Below are 20,409 nucleotides of genomic sequence, written 5' to 3'. Positions count from 1 at the left end.
AGGGACATCCTGACGGGAACATATATCAACTTCAGATCCTGTCATAAAGAAATCCAGATAGGTGTCCATATAATACTCCCAATTGTGAGTAAAAAGTACGCATCCTTGTCATCTTCTCTTGTGGTATATTTCAGTTACAGTTTTGAATAAGAGTCAATTGACACATTGTCCTACATATTCTCTTCCCCTATCTACTATCATCGGAGTCAAGCGCCTTCAATATTATTTCTCTCTACGAATTTGACAAAAGGAGAAAACTGCAGTGAATCTCCATCAATATTGTGGCAGCAGGGACTCCGTGATTGCGCCTTGGGACTTTTCTTCACTTTTTTTCAAGCCCACTATAGTTAGTACGCTCATACCCCCACTATCCATGTCGGCATGGAGTTGATTTTATATAGTGTGGCGAGCCACCAAACCCGAAGCGTGGTGAGTGGACGCGTAAACCTAAGCAAATAGCTTAGTGAGCGCCCAACTAACATATAAGTACCGCAACATTTTCGGTTATGTCGCTGAATTCTTATTGCCCATTGAGCTGTATGGTGGCCATTTCTGATGTTTGGGGGTACCCAGTTGTGTATGTTCCACTTTCACCTCAATGTAAGTTCGGCTTGAGTGAGATCTGGTGACGTTAGTAATTTCCCTGATAAACGCCTTGTCAGTACTGGCTTTTGCTATTGCTGACTCTCAGACAATAGAGCGAGAAGAGTTCATGGTGAAGTGTGTGGGTGCCTTTTTGTGTAGCAGTGAATGGGTTTTGACACCGTTTTGCAGTTCTTTGTATGGCTTGCTGGAGCAACATGATATTTTCAGTCAATGTTCATGTTTGCCGGGAATGAACTGTTAAGGTCAGACGGATGAGAGTCATTTTTCTGTTTGCGTGAAAGGTTATCTGCATCCCAGCGTTTTAATGAGCTGCTTCACGGAGGCTGGCAATTGTTGCTGTTAGTCACGCTTCTGCTAGAAAGTCATTGTAGTGATCACATATTATACTGCTGCAGCATTTTCTAAAAAGGTTCTGTTCAATGCAAAGTTATCACCTAAGACCAGAATACACAAGTGTTGCAGTGGTGATCCCCTTGGATTAGATGGGATACGGTCATTGGGTCGACAGTCAATAAGTCGACATGAGTTTTTTTTTATTTTGAGCCAACATGTGCCGACAGGCAGAATTTTATACCCTACCATCCACTAGGGTGTGGAGGGAGAATATAATAGTGTGATGAGCGCAGCGAGGCACCGAGCTCGAAGCATGGGGAGCGCAACAAGCCATGCCAGGGGACACAATGCACTTTGACGATGTCCATGTCGACTATCTCTGCATTTAGGCCAAAAATGTGAAAAATGTATGTCGACCTTTTGACTGCCTTCCAACCCTGTCGACCTTGGCCATATCAGCCTATTTCACATGTCACCCTAAGCCATGTCGCCCTAATATGATTTGATCCCCTTCATACTACCTATATAATGCATTTGTGTAGAACCAGTTTAGTGGGTCAGGTACCTGGTTGTAGCCTCTCTGTCGGCTCTCCTGCGGACAGATTTGGACCAATGTCCTATATCATATGGTAATTTCCTGCACAGTAAATACTATACAATCACAGCCCATTCTTACCATGTACTTAATTACCTATTATTATGTGAGAATACAGTAGATCCTGACCCACAGGTCTCCCAGGACTCCTTACTGGGGAAACTGCACAATTCAAAACGCATAGAAGTAACATTACTTCATCATGTGAAAATCCCGTCGCATGTGAAAGCGACGGGATGTACGGACAAAACTGTCTAAAATAGCCCTAATATTCGGAATTTTTATGTAATTCTGCAAAGAATTTTGAAGCTTCCTCTTATGAGTTTGGAGAGATACAGCAGAGACATCATCACTCTGCCATGTTCTAGTTTAATCCTTTGTGTGCCAAGTGAATTTGTCAAAATAGGTGTGAAATTGCCAAGCGGTATGACAGCCAATCAGGAGCCTTCACTGCCACTCCTGATTAGCTGCAGGACTGCCAGCTCTGATTGGCTTGCGAGCCTGCACATGTTTTGAACTAGCCGCTGACCTGCTGGGTGGGTTGTCCACCGCTCTGCCCTGCCAAGCGCACCACTCTGGGCGGCAGGGTGCACCTTGCCGGGTGGAGCGCTGAAAAAAATAGAGCTGGGGAGAACACTGATGTGTATCTATCCATTTAGTGATGAAGAGGTTTGGAAGTGATTGGTCACAAAACTGAATACAACTGTATCTAATATCATTCAGAGCTACTAGTTTTATTGAAGGTGCAGGTTCCCTGAGAGACCCCATGGATTAAAAAAAACTTCATATTGCTCATTAACCATATTAAAGTCTGGTATTGCCCTAACCTCTGTGGCCATATCCTTATATTATGGTGATAGACACTCCATATGTAAATTAAGCAAAAGATAAACCAGGAAATACCTTTTACGTAGATTTCAAGGAGTAATATAATTGCTGTGTGATGCTTCTTTATACATCACTGTTTTTTAGTAAAGTTATAAGGTGCAGACCAAATCACATCACAAGAGGAAAGCAGCAACCCACTGTGTACCCTGCTACCTGGCACCCACTGCTTGGTGTGCTCCAGAAAGACTGCCTCCAGTGCATGGAAGGAGAGGCCTGAGTTGGGAGGGGCGTGGCTTGTTTTCCTCCAGTGAGCACTTCTGCTGCCCATGGCACTCTTGCAGGTGCGTGCCCTCTCTGCAAGCTGTCTGGAGCTGGGCGCTGTGTGGTGTACAAAAAAAAAAACGTGGGGAGAACACTGGCAGCAGCAAACAAGAGAAACAATAAAACAGGCAGAATATTCATTGTAGACAGCCTTTACAACTGCAGAGAGTGGTAAATGACAAGCCAGTCAGCTCTTAACTGCCATTTTAAAGGCGGTGTTTAAATAAATGTCAGGTGCTGATTGGCTGGTAGCTTCTCTATCCACAGTGATTTGTATCTGGCCCTAAGATGAAAGGTAAAATAAAAATACAGCAAATTGCTATGATCAGGGTTAGTCCAATCTATTCCTTTTTAGGGGTTAAATTATGCAATCTGAAGTTGTATGGACAGATTAATGTTTGGCCATTATAGGAAATTGTTATAGGATAGCATTCCATCTGTATCCTAAGGTCGCAGTGCAGTTCCCCATCACATTAATGTGACTGACTATGCTTTTGTGTTTGGTTTTTATTGTGTTGATGAGCATCAGGCAAAGGAATGGGAATTTAATATTACTAACACACAGTAGATTTTTTGGTTAGTGAGCCGAAGCTTATAAATAAATGATGCTGCTATACATCCTGTGGCTTTTTCCTTTCTTTTCTGTATTGTTTTTCTTTGTAAGTCAACACGAATTGTGCAGTTGGCATACAGATACACGAGCAGCTGTAACCATAATGCACAAGGAATGGCGGAATTGGACATGAGTCTAGGAGGGGGCGGCATGACATTTTGTAGATGAGTCTAGTACAGGGGTCCTCAAACAATTTTGCTCTGAAACCCCATCAGACAATAAAAATAATTACGGGACCCCAACAAGTGAATGCAGAAAGTCTTCACATCACATGTGTAGGCAGCAGACAGCACATACATGGCAGCATTGTGGAGGCACACAGTGATATGAGGAGTCTAATATAACAGACAATTCTACAGATTGTTCAGACTCCTTGAATCACTGACTGAGATTAGAAAAGTCATCAGCCTGATGGTCAGCAACAGAGAGTTGCGACCCCATGCTAAGCAGGTGGGGACCCACTTTGGGGTCAGGACCCACAGTTTGAGAACTGGTGGTCTAGTACATATGGGGGTATATTCAATGAGTGTCGAAATTGGTTTCTTGCCGAAAAGACAGCAGTTTTCGACATGTTTCAATGCGTTCAGTTTTTTTTCCGGCAGATCAAAATGTTTCGACCTGCCGAACAGCAGGTTGATTGACGGAATAGCCACTAATCCACCTGCTTTTGACAGAAACACAGCGTTTTGGCTGTGTTTCCATCAATCTCAATACGACATAAAAAGATGCCGGATTGAGGCAGAGGGAGGACGGCACCGGGTGAGCAGCAGCAGCTTACCCGGCGCCGTCCTCCTGTACACCGCCGCCCACACCCTCCCGCCGACTCCCGTACCCACCGCCGCTGGACCGTGTGAAAGCAGCTCACCTAGCACCGTCCCGGCTCCCGCTGGCTTCTGCCGCCGCGCTCACCCGGTCCCCGTGCCAGGTGAGCATCAATCAGCGGCCAAATCTGACATCTGATTTGGCTGCTGCATTGGATAATGGATGTCGGATGCATTCCGGCAAAAGAATTTCATAATGGATCCGGCTTCAATTGAATTTATACTATGGAGTTCTTCTTCAGTCTTCTGATGTACAAGACTGAGAGGTATTAGGTCTCTTACGCATTTCCCCGCCTGCTTTACGTTGTCAGCGGCTTCTTCAGAGAGAGGAAGCAAGAGAGCGAGACTAGTCTGGCAGCATCTGGGATCATAAAGAAGGAATTAAATACATTGGGGATGGCAAATGGTGGCAAAAGGGGTTGGGATTGTTTGTTCTACAACAACTAGATCGACATGGGTCTAGGTCGACATAACATTATGTTGACATGGGCTAGGTCGACAGCCAAAGGGTCGACGGGGGGTTTTCACTAGTTTTTTTTTTGCACTAATGTCGACACAGTCGACATGGACACGGTTCGAAGTGCATCGCCTTGCACTGAGCCCTTTAGGCACAGTGCCTCGCTACGCTCGGCACTCTATTTTATACTCCCAGCGTGCCCTAGGGGATGGTAGGGTATGAAATACTGCCTGTCGGCTAAAAAAAAGACTGCATGTCGACCTTTTGACTGTCGACCTAATGCTTGTGTCGACCATGCTGCATGTCGACCTAGTGTTGTCGACCCAATGCTTGTCGACCTAGTTGTTTTAGACCTTATGACTGTATCCCGGCAAAAGCAAGGCTGCAAATGTAACTGTTGTGAACGTAGGATACAGCATCAGCAGAAGCCATAGGAGCAGGTGAGCATGGCTGCAGTGCTGATAGTGGGGTCTGTGGGGATGTTAGCGGTCCAGAAAGTAAAGCATGAAAGGTTTTTGAAAGCTAAGCAACAAAGTTTTCTGGAAAGCGGGTGCGGTTTTGAATGCAAGGTGTGTAAGAGGAAAAGATCATCCCAGAATGTAGAAAAGAAGAAGTGGGTAAGGACATATAGGGTCTGATCGCTGATCTGTAAAGGTGGAGATGACTGATGCAGATGTTGCCACCCAGACAGAAACTATCCCTGCCCCATGTAAATCTACCAGTGACTTGCGCAAATATTGCTATCCACTATCCTGTCGCACATCCATATGCAATTCACTAACCATCGAATAATTTTTGCAGTAGGTGCAAATAGGAGTCTGACCCTTCCACAACTGTGCGACAGAGCCAGGGTGATCGAGGCTGGCACTGACCTCGCAAACCCTCCCCCCCCCCCCCCCTAAAACTCCTGGGCACGCCTAGAAAATGTCTACACAAAACCCGGCTTCCTGTCAGTGGAATTACGTGGGGATTGTGACTAGATCCTTTTGCTATGTGTCACATGCGCGCAGTGATCCATACCTATGCAGTCATTCCATAACCAAACCAATAGCTAAACCTGACAAATGGTGCAATAACAAATATTGGAAATCTTCCCTCCAATCCTCCCATCACTTTAGATTGGACATGTCTGGGAGTGCATTAATCTCCCCATTAAGTCTATGTTCTATGTGGATGTTGCTATTATGAAGTGGATGATCAGGATATATCAAGGGCTTTAACAAGGTACAGGGGGGAGACATTCTTCACAGGAAGAGGAGCAGCAGAACACGAGGACATGCACTGAAACTAGAGGGAGGAAGATTCAGGGGAAATGTGAGGTAGAATTACTTCACAGAAAGAGTAGTAGATAAGTGGAATAGCCTCCCATCACAGGTGGTAGATGCAAAAACAGTAGTACAATTTAAACATGCTTGGGATAAGCATATTGATATCCTTACAAAGAAATAAGGATCAAATATGGTTTGAGGTAACATGATTAAAAAAGGGGCAGACTAGATGGGCCAAGTGGTTCTTATCTGCCATCAAATTCTATGTTTCTATGATATTAGTCTCCTAAGATTTGCAGGAAGGTGCTCAACAATTGTTGTGTACGTGGTAGTAGCAGGAGGGCTGATTGGTGAGTGACGTCAGATGACCAGTGGCCTACCAAGTTGCAATCAAAGGATTGTTTGAGAGTAAAGGAATGATTGAAGTGTTGTCTGAGGATGTCATTTATGGGTGAGAAGTGGCACTACACAGGCAGTAGTCAAGGATGTAGGAGGTCTGGTTGAATACAAGGCTCAAGGAGTAGGAGTATCTCTAGGCCAAGTATATCATACTAGTAAGCCCGCTCGAAGCAACAGCTTTGAAAGCTAGTCTGCTACCTTCTGTGTTTGCATCTTTTTGTCTCACATATGCACAGTTTCACTCTCTGCCAGCAGAGACTAACGAACAGAAATATAGATGATCTGGTGTATCCCCCCCCCCCCCCCCTTATTAGAAATATGGTTACTTGTAATATGTGCACCAATCTCATTAAATAAGCATTTCTTATTAGGATGGAGAATATTGTCATATAAACATGCTTTTTACAGTGCTCTGAATCTTGGCTGTGCTCACTGCAGTATCTGTTCTCATGTTAGAAATGTTTCTCCTAGTTTAAAGCACTACACTTACATGCACTAACTACAATTTTTGAAATATGAAACGCATAATTTTAATACCAGATGGTACCTATAACCTAAGAGGTTCTCAATTCAAATGTTAATAGCTGTAAACTAGCATTATATTTTCCTGTATATAGTGAATTTTTTAAAAAATTAACCCTTTGTGCCAATATTTCTGTGAGAGAACATTGTTACATAAATTCAAAGAAATGTGTGTGTTTAAAAAATAATTATATATATATATATTAGTAAACCGTACAGTTCCTTATGATGAATAAAAATGTTTGGCAATTTTGACACCTATTTTGACAAATTCACTTGGCACTTAAAAGGGTTAAGCTACTACAGAGAGCGCCCTGTTTTGTTTAATGCGATTCTTAAAACATGATGATATTTCTTTATGTTGTGCTTGAAGCAGACTGTCCCGCTAGTTAATAATAAATCCTGCCTTGCAGGCTGCCTATTCAGTCTCCGTTGGTTTTCACCCAACCTCTTTAAATGGCACATTAGCATATTCATGTGCACTGTGCAGCACCTGTGTCTATTATATCAATCAGCAGCAAATAATTCTAGTATTTTGACAAATCAATTTGCCTAAATATTTTGGTACTGTAATGAGGAGAAGCTTGATGGCGAATCAGAGTCTTGACCGAAACCAAGATGTTACCAAATAAGTGTAGTTAATGATGACGCATGACAATATAACAAAGATACTAGTTATCCAGAACATGTTGGTACCTTGATAACATAGTGCACTATAATTTAAAAAAAAATTCGGTACTTGTGTATTTTGGCGGCACCCATCGCATCGCATACCATAACGCTTACGATGGTATGCGATGCGATATCGTACGATAGTGCACGATGGCATACAATTTTCAAATTGTATGCCATTGTACATGGCATACAATGCCATACGATGCGATGCGATTAAACATTGTATAAGCACCCTAATGGGTGCTTACAATGTTAAATGCACCCCCACGCCACCCCCCACTATAAACGTGAACCCAAAGCATGGCGAGCGCAGCGGTACGCGTCCTACGACCTTTTCATACCCCTACTATCCACGTCGGCGTGGAGTTGAGAATAGAATAGTGTGGCGAGCGGACGCGGATACCTGTGAAGCCCGCAAAGGGACGCGTTTACCTGTGAAGGTTTCTGCGTCCCCTCGCGGGGGCTCGCTGCGCTTGCCACGCTTCGGGCTCGGTGGCTCGCTGCGCTCGCCACACTATTCTATTCTCAACTCCACGCCGACGTGGATAGTGGGGGTATGAAAAGGTCGTAGGACGCGTACCGCCGCCCCTCGCGAGCTCACTGCGCTCGCCACGCTTCGGGTTCACGTTTATAGTGGGGGTGCATTTAACATTGTAAGCACCCACTAGGGTGCTCAAAAGCACCCTTTAGGGTGCTTACACGATTTTTTATCGTATAGGGGGTCAAAATCGCATCGCATCGCATGCCATCGGGTACATGGCATGCGATGCGATACGTTCATCGTACGATGGACATCGGGGGCGCCGCCAAAATACACAAGTACCAAATATTCTAATCTACTAAAACTTGATCAGCTAAAGGTTTTTTTTTTCTTTTTTAGTGTCACTTTATCATATAGGCCCTTATTCATATCTGATTACAGTACAAATTTGTTCTCAAAATGGGCAAAACCATGTGCACTGCAGGGTGAGGCAGATGTGACAAGTGCAGATAGTTAGATTTGTGTGAGTTGTTTTGTTTCTGTGCAAGGTAAATACTGGCTGCATTATTTTTACACTGCAATTTAGATTTCAGTTTCAAGACACCCCACCCAAATGTAACTCTCTCTCTGCACATGTTACATCCGCCCCACCTGCAGTGCACATGGTTTTGCCCATTTTGAGAACAAATTTGTACTGTGATCAGATCTGAATAAGGGCCAAAGGGTAAGTCAGTGGTTCCCAAACTTTTTTGAATCATGGCCCCCTAGTATAAAAGTTTCTTATTGAGAAATGTAGCAATTTTTTTTCCAATTAAGGAGATCAGGTTTATGTCACCCTAATGCTGGCCATACACGCTGCGATACGGGCGTGCGTTCGGTGCTTACCTAGCACGCATCACATCGCATTGCATGCGTTGTGCATGCAATGTGATGAAAACTAAGTACAAAAAGTATGTGCAAGCACATACTTTTTGTACTGTGCGACGAGGTGCCGCGGGAGCGCGCACCTCAAAGCACATAACGCACAGCCCGCATCGCAGCGTGTATGGGCTGCTTAAGGTTCAGTTTTATATGATAAGGGATATGACTCTCTTCTGTTTGTTCACATAGTTTATGATTGGCAGCCACCAGCACTGATTTTGCTTATCAAAATGACCATAAATAATTAGCAGCGGTCATGGACTGCCAACCCAAGGCACCCCTGCAAGGGTCCCGAGGCACCCCAGGGTGCCTAGGCACACAGTTTGGGAACCATTGGTGTAAAGTAGTTCTCATCCGCTTAATACATACAAAAGCTTTCTTTTCTGTAAAGGTCTGATATTGGTATTGCAGTTGTTGTGTTTTTTTTTTTCTTTAGACATCCAGAATTGCTAAGGGTGTAATGGTTAGCATTACTGTTTCAAAGCACTGAGATCATAGGTTTGATTCCCACCATGGCCATAACTGTGCGGAGTTTGTATATTCTCCCCATGCTTGCGTGGGTTTCCTCTGGGTTGTCCGGCATAGAATCCCTCTTGTTGTGGATCTCCGGGTGGAGGTCAGAGGTGATGGTTTTTCGCTTTCTCGCTCTCTCTCTTTTGTTTCTGCTATGCAAATTCCTAGCTTTCTGTTTTTATCTTTCTAACCTCTACTTGTTTTCTCACCTTATCGCTTGTGTACCATCTGTCTTTTTACTTCTTTATTTTGTGCCTTAACTTCTTTATCCCTTAACCTCATATGTTTTATTGCAGATTTTTTTCTCTGCTTCTAAATTAGTTACGGCCACTTCGGTTTATACCTTACCGCTCCTGCTGTCTCTCCATTCTCTCCCTACTGTTTAATTTACAGCTGGTTCTCTCTCTGTAATCTTTGCACCTTTTCCTGTCCCGGCTCATCGCCACTGGCTGGCTTTCCCTAAGCCAATTGCTTTTGAATGTCTTATGTCGATTTAGCGCTGTTGAGACTAGTGTAAAGTTCAATGTGTGCAGTATTCTTAGTGTAAAAAACGGTACTTGTGTATTAGCCGGGCTCCAGGTACGTAGTTATCGTAGCAGTGCTGTCAGAATCAGCGCAGTGTTCCCGCGGTCAGCATAGTTAGAGTAGTCAGTCAGAAGTAGCGTAGTGTTCCCGCTGTGATCTTTTCTCCTTTATTATTAACTAAAATCCATTTAACAATTAACACATGTTGTCATTACTGTCTCAGATGATATGGCAGGTGTGAATGTGTTCCTGAAACACCCCCACTATCCACGCCCGCCCGAAGCATGGCGAGTTACGTGTCCTCCCGACCTGTTCATACCCCCACTAGCCACGGTGTCGTGGAGCGTGGCGAGCGCAGCGGATTAGATCACATGTGTTCCACGTTCCCTCGTGGGGCTCGCCACATTTTATAAAATCAACTCCACACCGACGTGGTTTGTGGGGGTATGAACAGGTCGGGAGGACGCGTAACGCGCCCCCTCGCGGGGCTCGCCATGCTTCGGGCTGGCGTGGATAGTGGGGGTTTCGAAATGCCTCCTTTATTGTGCATAGGATGCACTTGCGCCCGCATACCCCCTTTTATGCATGAGACACACGTGCTAGTCTCAGACAGCTGGAGCGCCTCTTCGCCATCGCCCGCATGATCCCCTCTCCGCTATCGTCTGCCAGCGCAGGGGATCTGGCGGTTACTGGCGCTGTGTGAGAGGCGCTCACTAGACTTGGCATGGACGCCAGGGACAGAGCCGGGCTGCTGTGGAGTGACTACCCTAACTACGCTAGGCAGCTGTTGGGCTGCTGCAGAGTCACTACGCTAACTGCGCTAGGCAGCTGTTGGACTATGCTGACAGCGTAGCTAGCCTACGCTTGCATAAGTATGCTAATTGGGCACCCAGCTAATATACAAGTACCTAAAAAAAAAAAACTGAAATTGTGCAGTGCATGGCTACAAATAAAGTAGTGTTCACTCTAGGATTTTGTGTGGGCAGGGCGCCGCTGCACGGGGCAGCGCAAGGGGGGTGCACCAGGCCCGGCGACGTCTAAAAAGGGGCGTGCCCGGGCCGTGACGTAATGAAAAGGGGCGTGCCTGGCCGCCGCGAAGTATTGCAAAGGGGCGGGCCCGGCCCCGCCGAAGTTGCTGTGCTGCTGCGGAAGCTCCGGCATCGCCGTCTACGGTGGCGCTGGGCATCCCCGTGCACACTGTCGGGGCTGGCACCAGGCTCTTTTAGCGGGGCGCTGCTAGAGGGGCAGGGTGCATTTTGCCCTTTACAAATAGGGCAGGGCGCAGCACCCCGCTAAAACAGCCTAGCGGGAATACTGTAAAGTAACCCTTTTCCGTATGCGGATCTGACACTTATTGGCATATGTATTAATAATTATGCAATTGCCACGATTACTAAAACTTTTTTTTTTCTGGTGGATATTTTCATTATTAATGTCTTGCCGCCTCCGTCCGGCACCTGCTCCATGGAGGAGTCTGTCACAAACATGAAACACTCCAAAATGTCAGAGATGAAGGGAATGGACGGCAGATATCTGTACCACAGTTCCTGTAAGTCAGTGGCAACGATGCGACTTGCGGGCTCTGGTGCCAGTAAATCGTCTATTGTATGGCCGGCTGTTCTATTATGCCTCCATAGGCTAAGTATGCCAAACTCTGAAAAGCATGGTGTTTTAAGGTTTAGATCGTAGTCACCATTGATAATAACTTCAGTTTCTGTATAATTTAGAGCAGGGCTGGGCAATTGTGGCCCCCCAGATGTTAATGAACTACACATCCCAGGATGCTTTGCATTAGTTTTGCTATGTGGCCATGCTGAAACTGATGCAAGGCATGCTGGTATGTGTAGTTCAAAAACATCTGGAGGGCCGCAATTGCCCAGCCCTGATTTAGAGGGAACTTAATAAATAGGCCCCTTAGACACAGAGAGGCTTAACTTGGGAAGAAAAGGCATGCAAGCTTGGATCATTTACTGTAAGGGCATGTAAATGTAACTGAACATTCATACCACATATCGGCCTTTCGGTAGCCATGTTCATTGCAGCCACTTGTGGCTGGTGCTATTAAACTCTGATTGTGAGGACTCATTATCGGGTTGTCTATAAAGCTAATGGATGCATGCTCTGTAATGGATACATGTACTGCATCTTCCTTCTTATTGTTTGAACCCCTATTACAAATCCACATTCATCCAGTAGAGGGAAAGTGAAGGAAACATAGAATTTTACGGCAGATAAGCACTTGGCCCATCTATTCTGCCCCTTTTTTAATCATGTTACCTCAAACCATATTTGATGCTTCTATCTTTGTAAGGATATCAATATGCCTATCCCAAGCATGTTTAAATTGTTCTACTGTATTTGCCTCTACCACCTCTGATGGGAGGCTATTCCACTTATCTACTACTCTTTCTGTGAAGTAATTCTTCCTCACATTTCCCCTGAATCTTCCTCCCTCTAGTTTCAGTGCGTGTCCTCGTGTTCTGTTGCTCCTCTTCCTGTGAAGAATGTCTCTCGCCTGTACCTTGTTAAAGCCCTTGATATATTTGAAAGTTTCTATCATGTTCCCCCCTTTCCCTTCTCTGCTCTAAACTATATATATTAAGATATTTTAGTCTTTCCTGGTACGTTTTGTGATGTAGGCAATGCACCATTTTAGTTGCCCTTCTTTGTACAGTCTCTAATGTATGTATATCCTTCTGGAGATATGGCCTCCAGAACTGAACACAGTAGTCTAGGTGAGGTCGTACCAATGACCTATACAGTGGCATTATTACTTCCTTCTTTCTACTGCTGATTCCACTCCCTATGCAACCAAGCATCTCACTCGCCTTCTTCATTGCTTTGTTACATTGCTTACCTGCTTTTAAGTCCACTGAAATAGTGACCCCTAGATCTCTCCCCTCCTCAGTAATTCCCATTATAGTGCAATGCATGCAGTGCCTCACGTATCCGCCAAACGAACACGTTAAGTGACCGTGAAAAAGCATGCTTTTCATGTGCTTCACTATATGGCACGAAACGCACAATTCGGAGCACCAATACTTGTATGTATTCTCCCTTGTAGTTTACAACTTATTTCCAACGTTCAATAAGGTTTTCAATACCTCGTTGGTAGAAATCACCTGGTGTAGACTCGAAAAATTCATTCAACCAAGCTCTCCCACCATACGCACAACATCTTTTTACGCGGATGAAGATCTTGTTTCATGCGCGGGGTCGTTTATTTACCTTGGCTAAGCCATTCCTTACGCTGGTTCATATTGATGTACAGGCACCATTTTTCGTCGCCAGTAACGATTCGGTAAAGAAATCGTTCCTTGTGTCCATGAATTGAACGGTGACGAGCAAGCAAACCAGCGGAGATTGTGGCTCATTGATTTTTGTTGTCGTCACAAAGCATGCGGAACTCATGCTCCACACTTCTGAACCTTTCCTATTGTTTGTTTTTGTTCCCAAAACAACCAAATAATGTGGTTTTTATCTTTGAACTGGTAAAGTTCCTGTTCCTGATGTTTATGCCTACTGCTACTATCCAGCCATTTAATTAATAAAAAAATTAATAAAACTTTGTTTTCATTGTGTTTGTCCTTTGCTTAAACTGTTCAATAGAGTAGACCAGTGGTTCCCAAACTGTGCGCCTAGGCTCCCTGGGGTGCCTCGGGACACTTGCAGGGGTGCCTCGGGTTGGTCGTCCAGGACAAATTCTAATTATTTATGATCAATTATTTCTGGACAAAACCAGTGCTGGTGGCTGCCAATCATAAAATGTGTACAATCAGAACCAAATCCTGCCCTTTACCACATAGCTGACCCTAAGAAGCACATATAAACACAATCTACTTAATTTGATATATATTTTTTGGGCCCTAGGGGTGCCTTGGAAAAATTCTGATACTCTAGGGTGACGTGATTAGAAAAAGATTGGGAACCCCTGCAGTAGACTGTTGGCTTCCCAGCCTCTAGTTTCTGTAGTAATAATATGTATGTTGCCTTTCTTTTCTTCAAGGAATGTATCAAATACATTTGCATATTAATACAGAGGAGTCAGAGTCGAGGAGTCGGAGTCAGAAGTACGAGGAGTCGGAACATTTATCTACCGACTCCACAGCCCTGGTTTTTATTGTTGATTTTAGGATTTTTGAGACCCAAGTGCACGATTTTGCGTTTTTTGGCATTAAACTGTAGTTGACCATTCCTCTAATCTACCTAGATCATCAATCATTTGTTTTACACCTCCTGGTGTGTCTACCCTATTGCATACCTTTTTGTGCCATCTGCAAAAAGGCATATAATTCAGAAACTTGTCAGTGGTGACTGATTCGCTACTGTGTGTGTGTGTGTGTGTGTGTATATGTATGTATGTATTTATGTATATCTCTCAGTATGATTATTGGTGCCTGTGTATATTTTAAATGGTAAATACTTATTGATTTTAAAAAGCCCATCCAGCGTCATGCAGGCCACCCCATTGACATCATCTGAAAACACCTTTGGGGCATGGTTTGCTTGATTACTAGACTGTAAGTTTTTCAGAGCAGGGCCCTCTTCCCTCCTGCTGTCATGCTCTCTTCTCTTCACATTTCACTCACAACTCTCAAACACTCCATGTCCATCTTTGGCCACTAGCCCCTAATAGCACATTGGTCAAGTCGTCACTAACATTGAATCTATAATGTGTATTGAATTGTGGCATTCAGTTTACCTGTACTCTATTTTGTTATTCATTTACTGTATTGTTAAGTTTTGTCTCCCTGTACTGTTCCTTTGTACGGCGCTGCGAAACACTTGTGGCACCTTATAAATATAATAATACGGAAGGAATGAGAAGGCTCCGGCATTCAGCAGCAGTCTCTCACTGAAGGAACAGAGAGGGGCTTGACTTGACTTGTCCGTAGATACCCAGCGAGATTGATTGTAAAACAATGTGGTACCCTAGCCTACACTGAAGAATAGTTGGGTACAAGTCCTAAGTTTTATTTAATGTTGCAAAGATTGCTACTTTCATGAATAAATGTTGTTGCACTATGAAGTATGTGCCATGTCGGCAATTGTATGTAGACTTTTGAGACTGCCGGTCATCTAGTGTCGACCTATTGACTATCTTTTTACGGTCTATCTTTCATCCAGAATAGCATACCTGTCTGTAGTTTTATCCTTCAATGCTTACATCAGAAACAGTATGATTGGGCAGCACGGATGGTGTAATGGTTAGCATTACTGCCTCACAGCGGTTCGATTCCCGCAATGGCCCTAACTCTGTGGAGTTTGCGTGTGTTCCTCCGAGTGCTCTGGTTTCCTCCCACAATCCAAAAATATACTGGTAGGTTACTTGGCTCCCAACAAAATTAACCCTAGAATGAATGTGTATGTGTGGTAGGGAATATAGATAGTAAACCCTGCGGAATGTGTGCGCGCTATGTAAATAACTAAATAAATATATGGTTGGACCATATTTTTAGATCATGTTTTATCCTTTACTTATAGTGACTTCAGTGTAGGCTTTACTGTGCAACTAACAGACCTGTCATTTATATTTTTTATTCAGTGTTGTTTTCTAATCATTGAGTAAAGTGTTTAATGTTTGCGTCCTTTTCCTAATATTTTGAATATAAATACTTGAATCACGTCCTGTAGGGGAGACATACAGTATATGTAGTTGGCCTGCATGATACAATAAAGTAAAATGTGACATAATGAGATTTCGTAAAAAAGAAAACCTCCGGGCATCTAATTAATGCACGTCCATCTGTCAGCTCGTAATGTTTTTATCTTTTTGCCATCTATTTTAATTCCTTGCACAGCTGTTAATTGCCCCATTTATAGAGAAAATCTAAAATAAAGGAAATGAGTTGTTAATATCATGACTGGTGTGGCGCTTGTGATGTGGTTGATTGCATTCTCATGATTTATAGAGGCAACCTATTCTTAATGATGGTTTGGGCGTATAAATGTCTACTAGTGCTGAAAACTAGTGTAAGATGATCAAACTAGATTCTTAAAAACAATGAGGGGAATTCAGTAGTTGCTGCTGGAGGATCTTCTGGGAGATCACTTGGGCGATTTAGTCAATTTATTGATAATGACGAAACTAATAAGCGTGGCGTGAAAAGTCCTTTTTCAGCTCCGCACATTTCAGCTAGCCCCCAGTGCGAGCTGAAATGCCGCCACCAGCAGTGGTTGCATACGATAGGAGCAGCAATTGAATAGCTCCACTGCAGGAGACTCCGTTGCTGGCGCTACAATTGAGTTCCACCTTTGTGTTTTATAATTAGAAACCTGAAAGCTTTGCACTGAACAAAATTAATAATAAGGTCTTATTGGAAAACTGAGCGATTGCATCACTATTAAGAGTTTCTGTCAATTAACATTATTACCTTTTTGTTATAGTTAAAGGGCCTGATTCTGGTTCACTCGCAAAAACAAATTCTCTCTCTAATGGACAAAACCGTGGGCACTGCAGGTGGGGCAGATGTAACATGCAGATAGTTTGATTTGGGTGGGGTTTGTACTTCAAACTGCTATCTATATTGCATTGTAAAAATAAAGCAGCCAGTATTTACACTGCACAGAAACAATGGAACACCCAAATATAAAGGTGCCCATACACGTTACAAATATTGTATACAATATCTCATCTCATCGCAAAACTGAGATGCGATATTGTATACAATATTTGTAACGTGTATGGGCACCTTTACTCGCTGTGCATGTTACATCTTCCCCACCTGCAGTGCACATGGTTTTGTCCATTAGAGAGAGAACTTGCTTTTTGCTAGTGAACCAGAATCAGGCCCAAAGTGTTAAAGGATTTTGTCAGCTTCTGGGTATTTGCCACACTACATAGCTTCGCACCCTACTTGAATATCCATGTTTTTTCCTCCATGTTTAATATTTGATGTATGTAGAATGATTACACTTACTTGCTACTTCAATGTTCTATCAGTGTCTGCCCATTTGCCCACAGTAAAACCTTGAATTAGTCAGGGCCTTGCTTCAATATGATGATGATGTTGGTGCACTTTGATACAACACACGGAGAGAAAATAGTGATTGTACTTTCTTCTCCCAGGAACGTACTATGGGCTCTCTCAGCAGTAGACTGTTAGGCCAGGATTCCACGGCTCGGCAAACTGGCTGTTGTGACTGCAGAAAGAGAAAGCGGAGCTTGGACTGTCAGTGTGACAGCGAGACCGATGAGGAGTTGGAGAACCTGCTCAACACTCCACGCAGGTAAGTGATGCAGGAGCACCAGCACAACAGTCTTGCTTTTATGGATGCACTAGAATGGTTACAGTTATGGCCTTTTTTTGTATTTGCTGAAGATGATGGCACAGTTATATGGTTTTCGTTGTAAGAGCCTTACAATGACAGCGATATAGCCCCCTACCTCCTAGTTTGGAGTCCTCTTGTAGTATCAAACCTAACAAAACCTGAAGACATGATGGGAAGTGCAGTTTACGTTTGGAATGCAAGCTACGTTCTGCCAAGTGGAAATTCTATATACTAGTTTTCTGTACTTGAAGGGTTAACACATTCACTCTTGGAACTTATGGTGTGTACACATGGTCAACGGCTGTGCTATTCGATCCCGATGCGATCTGATCGTATCGCACAACAAGCCAGAATTTTGACTATATAGTACAGATCTGTACTATATAGTCAATGCAGCCCTGTTTATCTGGCTTCAATTTGTGTTGTGCGGGAGCACACATCGGAGCGCCCATCGGGATTGCAAGGTAAAAACCTGAGCGATCTGCATGCGATCCCGATGCAATTTCAACTATGTAGTCAAAATTGTATGCTGAATTGTACCGTGTGTACACACCATAAGTCCTAATGAGTTCTTTGACCTCAGTGGCTCCTAGCTCCCATAATAGGGATGCAGGCTGTTTTCATCTGATGCCAGCGTAGGTGTTATCCGTGACCAGAATGGGGTTTCTGTACTTTATAATGTGAATGAGCTGCTAGTATTTTGGTTCTCTGATCCTGCAGGAAGAAACTGAAAAGCACCTCCACGTATATTTACCAGACCTTGTTCCTAAATGGGGAAAACAGTGATATCAAGATCTGCGCACTTGGGAAAGAATGGAGTTTGCACAAAATCTACCTCTGTCAGGTAAGTGTTGATCACTGGGGGTGGACATATTGTCCTAAGTAAAATTGCCAAATTTCTTGCCACTGTTTTCATTTAAGATTGAAAGTGACGGTCACATTTTCATGGTTTCAACAAAAGTAATTTATTTTAGTTATTTTCTATTGTGTTTATCTTTTTAGGGAGTCGCGTAATAGGTTCCTAGACTCCTGGGGCCTACACAAGTAGCGATTTTAAGCGCATTTTCGAAGCGTTCTCACTAGATTGCTTAGAAAATACCTCTACATCGCTCTGTGTGTAGAGGCCATAGCAACAGTGATGTGTGTCTCTATCGTCTGGTGATTTATATCCGGCATGCTAGATAGCAATCGGTCAGAGTCACCAGAGAACCCTGGCCCTGACAGATAGCTCAGCACACAGCGCTGGCGCATCGCTGTGTGCTAAACGATCTTGCTGAGTCTTCTGAACTATCTAGCATCGCACAGAGCGGTCAGCAAATCTTTACGTGTTTAGGCCCATAGAGGTCAGCTGCGTTTCTGCAGAGTTTGCTGCATAATTTATATTTAATAAAGGGGCAATCTGTTATATGTCTAGTTTGCCTTATAACTATTTGATGCTTTAAATTAAATTGCTAACTTGCTGAAATGACACAGGTTGCGTAGTCTTGGAACCTATTACGTAACAGCTATTTATTTATTAACAGTTTCTTATAAAGCACACACATATTCCGCAGCGCTTTTACAGAGTATAGTTGAACATTCACATCAGTCCCTGCCCCAGTGGAGCTTACAATCTATTTCCTACCACATGTACATGCACACAGACATTCTAGGGTTAATTTTGTTGGGAACCAATTAACCTACCAGTATAATATAACTGGATTGTGGGAGGATTGGCACTCACCCTGGCAGGAATACAGTGCTTCAGTGCCTTCCACTATAATTAATATATATATATATATATATATATATATATATATATATATATATTTTAAGAATCATAGTGCAAGAAAGCTCCAACATTTTGGGACCAACAGAACCCCGTTTTTCAAGGTGCAGATGCATGGATCTGCCATTCATACGCAGATCTATATCTCCTATTAATTGGGAAAAGCTGTTAAAGTATATTTGAGATGGTGCCACAGTGTCTGCATAGAAGACTCTTCTGAAATGTGTAGGCCAAGGGTGTGGACAGATTGGTTAATTTTACTACACATGTGGACTAGCGTGCACACTTTTATTTCACAGGTCTTTTGCGTCACCATGCCTTCCACTCCTACTCATGCTTGGATACCTTGGACCATCCTAGCGTACCCAGCTGCTTTTGACGTGTCATAAATGCTGCAAAGAGCTGTATTGTTCTAAATCGGAAATCTGCTCCACCCACACTATTCTCAATCAATCAAGCAATAATTGCTTACCAAATGGAGCATATCACCAGTATTACTGTCAGTCATCTGGATTCTCAGGCATATCGTCAGACTACCATGACACTCCCCCCTTTCCCTGGGTTTATGACGGAAGGCTCCTTTCATTCTATTTTCACATGTTGCTGTTCTCTTGTGAGCTAGTCATGCTCTTGGTACTTTTAAATGTCTGATTTATGTGTTGTGAAATTAGGGCGTGGCTCAGACCTGTTTGCTAGGCTGCATATACTTGCAAACAGGTAAGCACCGAATGCCTATCCTATCCTCATCCCACCCATTTCTATCTATCTTTTATACTTTACTACAGTGGTTCCTAAACTGTGTGCTGTGGCATCCTGGGGTCCCTCAGAACACTTGCAGGGGTGTTCTAGGTTGGTGGTCCAGGACCAATTCAAATTATTTATGGCCAATGTAACACATCAAACCAGTGCTGGTGGCTGCCAATCATAAAATGTGTATAAACAGAAGCAAATCGTGTCCGTCGCCATATAATTGATCCTAAGGATGACATAAACACAACTTACTTAATTTAATATTTGTTTCAGAATTTCTTAAAAAGAAATGTTTGGCCTAGGGGGGCCTTGACAAAATGTTGCTCTAGGGTGCTGTGCTTCAAAAATGTTTGGGAACCACTGCTTTACTTACAGTGATATATCTGATTCTGAAATTGGATGCAGTTCCACTTGAACTCCCCCTGGACCTTCCCGAGAGTGATTCCAGGCAATTATATATCTCATTAAATTGATCAAGCCGAGATAAATCGCATATATATATATATATATACAATTGTACCATATGATATATCTGATGGGCTGAATTAGGGGCTAGAGCAGGGGTGGGGAACCTTTTTTCTACCGAGGGCCATTTGGAAAATTTTAAAACCCTTCGGGGGCCATATCAAAATTATCAATTATCGGCATATACGCGTGGGCATTATACACAGGGCAGCGGCATATACATGTGGGCATTATACACAGGGCAGCGGCATATACATGTGGGCATTATACACAGGG

The 20,409-nt window shown here is 43.4% G+C and overlaps 1 protein-coding gene across 2 annotated transcripts in view; it reads left to right on the top strand.

Moving 5' to 3' along the window:
• The window catches only part of GMCL1 (germ cell-less 1, spermatogenesis associated), a 143,153-nt gene that overhangs the window by 38,204 nt on the left and 84,540 nt on the right, over positions 1–20,409 (top strand). For both annotated transcript variants that reach the window (XM_083184541.1, XM_083184542.1), the window contains exons 2-3: positions 16,948–17,108; positions 17,871–17,994. In XM_083184541.1, coding sequence (XP_083040667.1) covers positions 16,957–17,108; positions 17,871–17,994 — 276 coding nt within the window. In that variant the 5' untranslated portion in view covers positions 16,948–16,956. The remainder of the gene's footprint in view (positions 1–16,947; positions 17,109–17,870; positions 17,995–20,409) is intronic.

This window comes from Crinia signifera, chromosome 4 (assembly GCF_055691185.1).
Source record: "Crinia signifera chromosome 4, ASM5569118v1, whole genome shotgun sequence".
In the NCBI taxonomy this organism is placed as follows: Eukaryota; Metazoa; Chordata; class Amphibia; order Anura; family Myobatrachidae; genus Crinia; species Crinia signifera.
This window is presented reverse-complemented; position numbering and strand designations above follow the sequence as displayed.